The sequence below is a fragment of the Alosa sapidissima genome, chromosome 10, assembly GCF_018492685.1.
Source record: "Alosa sapidissima isolate fAloSap1 chromosome 10, fAloSap1.pri, whole genome shotgun sequence".
NCBI classification, from domain to species: domain Eukaryota; kingdom Metazoa; phylum Chordata; class Actinopteri; order Clupeiformes; family Clupeidae; genus Alosa; species Alosa sapidissima.
Genome location: NC_055966.1, coordinates 12409737 through 12419736, shown reverse-complemented (window position 1 = coordinate 12419736; position 10000 = coordinate 12409737). Strand labels below are relative to the sequence as shown.

Genomic DNA, 10000 nt, shown 5'->3' with positions numbered 1-10000 from the left:
TTTTGTACCCTATAACGTTACTCCAGCTTGTCATGGTGACTCAGACGAATGTGTCTTGAATCAAAAACAGAGATGCTGACCATATCGACCATATCGTTGCTGACCATGTCAGTGTGGACGCTTTTGTTGTTATAGTGATCTTTATCGTTATAGCTATTGTTCTAGATATCGTTATAGCTATTGTTATAGTTATAGCTATTGTTATAGTTATAGCTATTGTTATAGATATCGTTATAGTTATAGATATCATTATAGTTATTGTTATAGTTTTAAATATAGCTATCGTAATAGTTATCACTATAGTTTTTGATATAGTTATCGTTATAGTTATCGTTATAGCTATGGTTATCGTTATAACTATCGATCCTGGTGTGAACGACCCTTTAAAGATATAAGACTGTAGCAGGGCAACTGTGGTTCAGAAGGAAGTTCCCTGAATTGACTGACACAGCGTAGCTTCACTACCTAATCTAATCAGATCTCTTACGGGTGCAGTTGACAGCTTGTTGAGAAACATTTTACCACAAAGTTAAGTGTCCTTGTCAATAGTGTTTGTGTGTGTGTGTGTGTGTGTGTGTGTGTGTGTGTGTGTGTGTGTGTCCGTGTCCAGGAGGTTGCGCATGTATTCTGCTGCATCCTTAATATTTGTGTCCCTGTACCATTTCTTTCATGTGGACATAAATAAATGGTTAAAATGTGTGTGTGTGTGTGTGTGTGTGTGTGTGTGTGTGTGTGTGTGTGTGTGTGTGTGTGTGTGTGTGTATGTGCAGGGTCACTCTCGCAGGCTGCTGGTGTGTGTGCGTCCGGTCCAGTTCTCCGGTACGCTGCCTCTGCTGGCCGAGGCTGTGCTCTCGGTATCCATCGGATGTGTGTCTGCACGCTCCACCAAACTACAGCGCCCACTCGACAGCTACCAGGTCAGCACACACACAAACAAACACACACACACACATGCACATACACAAACACACACGCACACACAAACAAACACACGCACGCACGCACAAACACACACACAAACACATGCCCACGCGCGCACACACACCTCCAGTGTGCCATCATGTTCCACCAAACTACAGTGCCCACTCGACAGTTACCAGGTTATTACACACACACGCACACACACACACAAATACACACACGCACACATAAACACTCGTGCACACACACAAACACGCACACACATAAACACACGTGCACACACACACATATGCGCACACACACATATGCGCACACACACACATGCGCGCACACACACACACACACACAAACACACACAAACACCTGCAGTGTGCCAGTCTGCAGTTATTACACACACACACACACACACACACACACAGACAAACTTTTGCCTGATCCCTGAGGTCAGTGTTTGTTTAGGGTGGGGGACGGTATTCCACACAGGTGTGTCTGTGTGTCTGTGTGTGTGTGTGTGTGTGTGTGTGTGTGTGTGTGTGTGTGTGCGCGCACACGTGCGCAGGGGTCAAAATTAACTTTTTGGCTTACTTGGCAAAATGGCTAGTAGATGAAAAAAAGAACCAGCCAGACAAAACTAAACAAAGTAGCCTATCATTAGCCTATTATACAGCCTTTCAGAACGCTGCAAAGTCCAAATGTTTAAATGAACGGGCCTTCCCAATGTTTAGAGGTTCAGCCATTATTAATTTTGTAGCCTATAATCAGACAGTGTTGAAGCGGAGCAAACAAATTACATTGCTCTATCCCGTAATCGAGGATCTGCTATAATGACCGCTGCAAACATATGACCGTGGCAACGGGTTTTGAGCTATGAATCACGTCTTTCATATCATTCTGTGAGTTTGTTCGTCATCATTGAAAGTGAAAGTAAGCAACTAATAGGCTATTAGGCAGGTCAATATAGGGTTCAACATCAAAAAAATTGGATTCTTTTTTTATGGACTCTGGTACTGTTGGACATGCTCAACATACTAAAAATCTGACCTTTGGAAAGGGGTAATTTTCAAGATGGCTGCCAAGAGGTTAGAATGGCTATGGGCTCTATCTTGGCGATCTAAAACGCATGGGCACTGGCGAATAGCTTAAATACATTTAGGGGTTTGTCCAGTTCACATTCGGGGTGGTTTTGTTATCAAACGTCGGGCGCTTGGCGCAAAAAGGCGGTTCTTATGTTTCTTAATCAGTCATGGGTGTGTTTTGGGCGTAACATCCTTTAAACCAATGAAAGGGTCCAATGAAAATTACATCTGTAATTCCCTTTAATAGCAAGCAGCGCAACATCAAATAGCGCATCAGTATTTTCATAGGAACGCATTTGAAGGAATCTGCTTGCACGTGAGACCGTATGGAACAGGTTTTCCACTAAACCATGCTTTACTAAAACCTAGCAGAGTATAGCCTACACGCATCTGCACTCGTCTATTATTTGAAATCATTGGCAAAGTGAAACTAACTTTACAGTGGTGTCATAGTCAATGACAAAACAGTTTTACACAGTTAATTACTTTCACTATTGACTGACAATGGGTTACCATCGAAAACACAGCCTGGAAAAAGCAACACTTACCCCAATAATGTTTGAAAAACTGAATAAAAAACCTCAGGACATTTATCCTGCAGAGGAGTTGCTGCTTACATCTCGTGACAGTGCGTCTTCAGCTGTGCTTCATATGCGCCTTTCGCTATAGACCAGGTTTTTCTTGGTCAGTTGCGTAAAGCTTTTTAGATGGTGATAGCGATTTTTAGATAATGCGCCAGACCACACCTTAGGTTTTTAATTGCCACACCCCTGGGTGCGTTGTGTAATAAAAGAGTGCATGGTGCGCTGCGTTTCTGCAATAAGCAGCCGTTTTCCACACGCCAAAGTGGTGCAGTTGCCATAATTCAGCCGTCCATACAAACAGTGTACTCGCAATGGGCGCTTGGCCGGTGCTAATTTCGAGCCCTGTGTGTGTGTTTGTGTGCACGTCCGTGCGTACGTGCGTGCGTGTGTGTGTGTGATTGCCTGATCCCAGGGGTCAGTGTTTGTTGTAGGGTGGAGGAGTTAAGGTTTAAAGGGAAGGTTTAAAGGGTCTGACTGTGTGTGTGTATTTGTGTGTGTGTGTGTGCATGTGTATATATTTGTGTGTGTATGTGTGAACGTGGGTGTGTTCTCTCCTGGCTGCAGGAGGAAGATGGAGAGGTGGATAGCTATCAGGTACCCCCCCCCTCACGAGGTGCTGGCATGAGCTTACAGATAGGGGGCGCTCTAGAGCCCAGCACAGTGTGTGAAGCACAACACTCAACCCCCTCCACACTCACACACACATACCGCTGCATGTTGTCATGCTTCACCTGACCCAAAACCGCCACCCCCCCCCCCCCTTCTCATCACAACCTACAGGCACTGTGGACGAGGAGTTTCATCAGCTAGTTGACTATTAAACTGTTATACTCACAGACCTGTTCCATATAAGTTTATGTAAAGTGGTGCAATAAGAACACATCTGCTATGGTATCCATCTGAATTGTTCATTAAACACCTGCTGCTAACAGCTAGTATTAGCAATGTACGACTAGCCAACTGCTAGCACTAGCAATGTACGACTAGCCAACCACAGCCCCTCTTATCCTAATAGGCCAAAATTGTCTGTGGGGAAAAAAACAGCTTTTCAGGCTGTGTGCAGCTCCAGGCTGATTGGTCTGCAGGTCGACCGTTAGCTAGTTAACGTGCTAGTGATTGGTCTGCAGGTTAGCTAGTTAGCGTGTTAGTGATTGTTCTGTAGGTCCACCCAAGGGGGCAAGCGAGCATCTGGAAAGCCTACCCCCTATGGCAGATTCCATATGCTAACAAGCCATCACCCACTGCTAGCATTCCATTGAATCCCATTCATTTTTTGCGTCACCTTGACAGCAAATAACTTTACATCTGAAGCGTTTAAAGACTCTATTTGTCCATTGTTTATTTCTAAAGAAACATAACAATGTATGAAAGGCTCCATTACCGTGTATCCACGCTATGGCCCCGTAGCAGCTGTTTTTTGTAAAAATGGCTAAAGATGATTACATAACCATGTGATTTTCTGTTGTACAGTAAAGACTGGTAGAGACAGGTTGCCAACAAAGTCTATGGGATCTGTTTGTCTGTCGGTAGCTGGTTGTGTGCTAGTAATTTCTCTGCAGGTTAGCTAGTTAGCGTGCTAGTGATTGGTCTGCAGGTCCACCGTTAGCTAGTTAGCATGCTAGTGATTGGTTTGCAGGTTAGCTAGTTAGTGTGCTAGTGATTTGGTCTGCATGTCTGTCGTTAGCTAGTTAGCATGCTAGTGATTGGTCTGCAACTCCACCATTAGCTAGTTAGCGGGCAAGTGTTTGACACACTTCATAGTGCTTCCTTGAAATGGACACAGTCATCAGTGAATCAGTCCTTCTGGGCCTGGTGTGTATAAATACATACACATACTGTCTCTCACACACACACACAATACCAACTCCTACCCCTTACAACCACACTAACCCTGACTAGCTTACACATGTCTGCATGAGGCATGAGCCAATCGCATGAGGCATCACAGGTCACATGACGCATTAATGGCAGCTGAGGGAAAGGGCTTGTGTGTGACCTCAGAGGGAGGGAGGTGATTGTGTGTTGAGTGTGTGAAAGTTTGCATTTGTTTATGCATGTGTGTGTTTGAGTGTGTTAGCGTTTGTGTTCCACCAAACTTCAGTACATATGTGTATGCGTGTGTGTGTGTATGCGCACGTGAGTGACCATGTATGTATGTGCATGCTTGCAGAAGTGTGTGAATATGTGTGTATTGCATGCTCGCTTGTGTGTGTGTGTGTGTGTGTGTGTCTGTTAACTCCAGGATCATCATCAGAAGAAACACAAGCATTCTGGAGTCCCATGAAGTAGTCAGTGTGTGTGAGTGTGCGTGTGGTGTGTGTGTGTGTGAGCTATGTCCAAAAGAGAAAAAGAGGCGTGGCTAATTGGGCTTTTATAAAATAAACAAGGCTGTTAACTAACTATATTTGTGAACAAGCCGACTGTAACAGACACACAGACCAGTGAACAAGCCGCCTGTGGGCTGTTTTGCTATTTGATTATGCGTGTGTAATTCATCGTGCCCATAGAATATAGTGTGTGTGTGTGTTAGAGGGAGTTCAGGTGTGTGATTGTCTGACTGTGTGTGTGTGTGTGTGCGTGCGTGTAAGCAGTGTTAGTTCAGTGCATGTGTACATGCTTATGCATCTGTGTGTGTGTGTGTGTGTGTGTGTGTGTGCTTGCGTGTGTGTGTGTGTGTGTGTGTGCAGGAGGATGATCTGAACTGTGTGAGGCAGCGCTGGTCTGAGGCACTGGTCAAGAGGAGAGAGTATCTGGACGAACAGATCAAGAAGATCATCAACAAACCTGGTGAATTACACACTCCTCTCATCTCACACACACTTCTCTAATCTCAAACGCACACAAACCTCATCTTACACACTCACACACACACTCCTCTCATCTCACACGCACACTTCTCTAATCTCAAACACACACAAACCTTCTCTCACACACACACACACACACACACACATTCCTCTCATCTTACACACTCTCTATCCCTCTCTCTCTCTATTCCTCTCTCTCTCTCTCTCTCTCTCTCTCTCTCTCTCTCTCTCCCTCTCTCCAGAGAAGTCGGAGGAGGATATGGAGCGGGAGGCGCGGCTTGTTGAGCAGTGGGTGGGGCTTACAGAGGAGCGGAATGCTGTGCTGGTGCCGGCGCCAGGCAGTGGAATACCGGGAGCCCCCGCCCACTGGTACACACATACACACACACACATCACCCACACAAATACACACACACTCTCATCACCCACCCACACATACACACACACACACTCATTACACACACTCACTACACACACACACTCATTACACACACACACACACACACACACTCATTACACACACACACATACTTACACACACACACACACACAATGGAATATCGGGAGCCCCTTGCCCACACACACACACACACACACACACATTATACACACTGATATGACCTAGGGGTAAGGCCACAACAAAAGAGGGAGTCGAGAGGTTTGATATTTAACTAAAATGTGGATTTATTAACCAAATCAAATGAACCAAATAACAACCAACCAAACAAAGAGTGTGAGATGGGACCAAGTCAGCCGTCAGTACTGCATGGATGTTGTGTTTGGGTCCAAGTCAGTCGTCAGTACTGCATGGATGTGGTGTGAGATGGGACAGTGTTTCCCACATAATTGAATTCTATTTGTGGTGGTAGGTTTGCAGAATTAACTTGAATGCAAAAGTTTTTAAAGGATAATTCCGGTATTTAGCACTTTGAGTCCCTTTTCTGGTTAGTTTTGGATGAACTAGAGTGGTGGACACCGAAATTTTTACGATGGGTCTTGTCTCGATTTTTCTTACTCGTTTTGAATCACCTTTGACTACTTCAGAGTGGCGGTCTATGGGCATGCACAAACATGTCCTTAAAACAACCCTTAACGTTCATTTTCAAAACTGTGCAACTCACCGAGTGGTAACTTTAGAAAATAAATGTTGGGTGTGTGTTTCAGGATCCTCTCCTGGAATGGAGGCACACACACACACACACACACACACACAATAATAACAGTAAATGTGGGGTGTTTTGTTTCAGGACACCCTCTCCTGGTATGGAGGTTCATACACCTGTACTCTTCCTGGACCTGAATGGTAAATAGCCGACTCCTGTGTGTGTGAGGGTGTGTGTGAGAGTGTGTGTGTGAGAGTATTCTGGGTTTCTCTGTTGAGTGTGTGTGTGTGTGTGCGCATGAGAGTGTGTGTGTGTGTGTGAGTGTGTTGTGCACACATTGTGAACACATAAAGGGGGAAACACAGAGTATGGTTGCAAAAGTTTACAATTTATTGAATCAAGTTAACAAAGTCCCAAAACAAGCAGCATCAGACAAACGGGCCTTCAAACAAAGACATGTCACAGAGAGAAGCCCAGAATACTCTCACACACACACACACACACACACAGAGAAGTCCAGAATACTCACACACACACACACACACACACACACACACACACAGAAAAGCCCAGAATACTCTCACACACACACACACAGAGAAGCCCAGAATACTCTCTCTCACACACACACACACACACACACAGAAAAGCCCAGAATACTCTCACACACACACACACACAGAAGCCCAGAATACTCTCTAACACACACACACACACACACACACTCTCATGTCCACACCCACTGGTCTGTGTGTCTGTTACATGAGCCGGTAATCCGTCACTGCAGAGGGAACTGTCTTCCCCAGTGTCTGATGCTCTGCTAAGGGGAGTAGCACTAGCCATTTTAAAGCCAGTAGGTGACCTGTGCAGCGGAGCACCTCATTTGGCTGATACCCTCCAACCACCTCCAGTGCTCCTGTATGGGGAACAGACAAGAGAGAGACAGAGAGACAGACACTGTATTATGTAGGTGTGTGTTTAGGGGTATCATTATAATATGTTGTGTGTGTATTGATTGTCTGCTTGTGTGTGTGTGTGTGTGTGTGTGTGTGTGTGTGTGTGTGTGTGTGTGTGTGTGTGTGTGTGTGTGTGTGTAGCTGACAGCCTTGCAGTGTGTGAGCAGCTGACTGCTCCCCAGGTTGCGGGAGTGAACTCCATCCTGCCCAAAGAGCACGGCAGCCAGTTCTTCTACCTACCCATCATCAGACACAGCAGCGAGGAGGTAACACACACACACACACACACACACACACACACACACACACACGCACACACTGAGGGCCAGATGTATGTACATTTGCGAACGTAGCGTTATCAGCGCCATGGACTGAACCGCAGATAGCGAACGCAGTCATACCCAAGTGTACGTCATATTTATCAAACTTTCAAATCATAGTGTAATCTGCGCCTTTCTCCACCCATTACCCGCAATTTACGAGCGTCCACAAGTGAATGGCAGCGCCTACAAGCGCAGTTGAATGAAGTTAACTGATAACATTAAAAAGAATCAAAAGTTTAGCAATAATGAAATAATACCATACAATAAGATGTCAACAAGCAGGGAGATAATGAAGATCAGTAGTTCTGCATGTAGGCTATGGAAGGTTGGTCAAATCTAGCAAACAGGAAAGTTTAAGTGGATGGTGTGAAAGTGAAAGGCCAATGAAAGTTGAGGTTGAAGACTTACACAACTGGTGCTCTAAATAGCGATTCTGTTGTCTTTGAAAGGTTCTCTTATTGACGCATTGAACTGCAATTTGGATTAACACCTGCTTTTACAAGGCGGAAGTATTTAGGCGCAGAATAGACATGCAGTCTTTGCACACGCACATACTGTACACACACACGCACGCATGCACACACACACACACACACACACTCTCTCTCTCTCTCCACACTCTCCAGACTCTTACTCATACACTTAGATACAGTCTGACATCCAGTCTGTGGTTGTGTGCCCTGTTGCCATGGTGATGCGCAGGTGTCGGTGGTGTGCTCGTGGGACTCATCCATCCACGACTCGTCTCACCTGAACCGCGTCACCGCGCCAGGTGAGCGCATTTACCTCATCGTCAAGGCAACGGTGCAGCTCACACACCCCGCCAACATGGAGTTGGTCCTTAGGAAGAGGATCGCCGTCAACATCTACAACAAGCAGGTAACACACACACACACACACACACACACACACACACCTTCAACATCTACAACAAGCAGGTAACACACACACACACACACACACCTTCAACATCTACAAAAAGCAGGTAACACACACACACACACACACCCACACCTTCAACATCTACAACAAGCAGGTAACACACACACACACCTTCAACATCTACAAAAACAGGTAACACACACACACACACACACACACACACACCTTCAACATCTACAAAAAGCAGGTAACACACACACACATACACACACACCTGCAACATCTACAACAAGCAGGTAACATACACACACACACACACACACACACACACCTTCAATATCTACAACAAGCAGGTAACACACACACACACACACACACACACACGCACACACACACACCTTCAACATCTACAACAAGCAGGTAACACACACACACACACACACACACACCTTCAACATCTACAACAAGCAGGTAACACACACACACACACACACACACACACACACACACACACACACACACACACACACACACATACACACACATACACACCTTCAACATCTACAACAAGCAGGTAACATACACACACACACACACAGACACCTTCAACATCTACAACAAGCAGGTGACACACACACACACACACACACACAGACACCTTCAACATCTACAACGAGCAGGTGACACACACACACACACACACCTTCAACATCTACATAGAGCAGGTGACACACACATACACACATACACACATACACACACACACACACATACACACCTTCAACATCTACAACAAGCAGGTGACACACACACACACACACACACACATACACACTGTCAACGTCTACAACAAGCGGGTGACACACGCACACACACACACCTTCACTGTCTACAACAAGCAGGATACACACACAAAAAAGGTCAACATCTACAACAAACAGGTATCACACAAAGTATCAAACATACACACACACATACCATCAAAATCTACAACAAACAGGTAACACACACAAACCTTCCGATGTGATCTACACAGGTTTGTTTGTGTATGTGTGTGAGAGTGTGTGTTTGTTTGTAAGTGTTATTTTGCTAATGTATTTGTTTGTGTGTGTATGTGTGTGAGTGTGTTTTGTTTGTAAGTGTTATTTTGCTAATGTATTTGTTTGTGTGTGAGTGTGTTTGTTTGTAAGTGTTATTTTGCTAATGTATTTGTTTGTGTGTGTGTGTGTGTTTGTTTGTAAGTGTTTTTTTGCTAATGTATTTGTTTGTGTGTGAGTGTGTTTGTGTGTTTGTTTGTAAGTGTTTTTTTTTTGTTGCATATTTATTTTTGTTATTTCACTAATGTATT

The 10000-nt window shown here is 44.9% G+C and overlaps 1 protein-coding gene across 3 annotated transcripts in view; it reads left to right on the top strand.

Moving 5' to 3' along the window:
• kif13a (kinesin family member 13A) overlaps positions 1-10000 on the top strand; it is a 66972-nt gene that overhangs the window by 47114 nt on the left and 9858 nt on the right. For 2 of the 3 annotated variants that reach the window (XM_042107246.1, XM_042107247.1), the window contains 7 exons: positions 771-917; positions 3146-3175; positions 5269-5368; positions 5631-5757; positions 6636-6691; positions 7589-7713; positions 8473-8649. In XM_042107246.1, the coding sequence (XP_041963180.1) occupies positions 771-917; positions 3146-3175; positions 5269-5368; positions 5631-5757; positions 6636-6691; positions 7589-7713; positions 8473-8649 (762 nt within the window). The remainder of the gene's footprint in view (positions 1-770; positions 918-3145; positions 3176-5268; positions 5369-5630; positions 5758-6635; positions 6692-7588; positions 7714-8472; positions 8650-10000) is intronic. The other variant, XM_042107248.1, reaches the window with a different exon arrangement.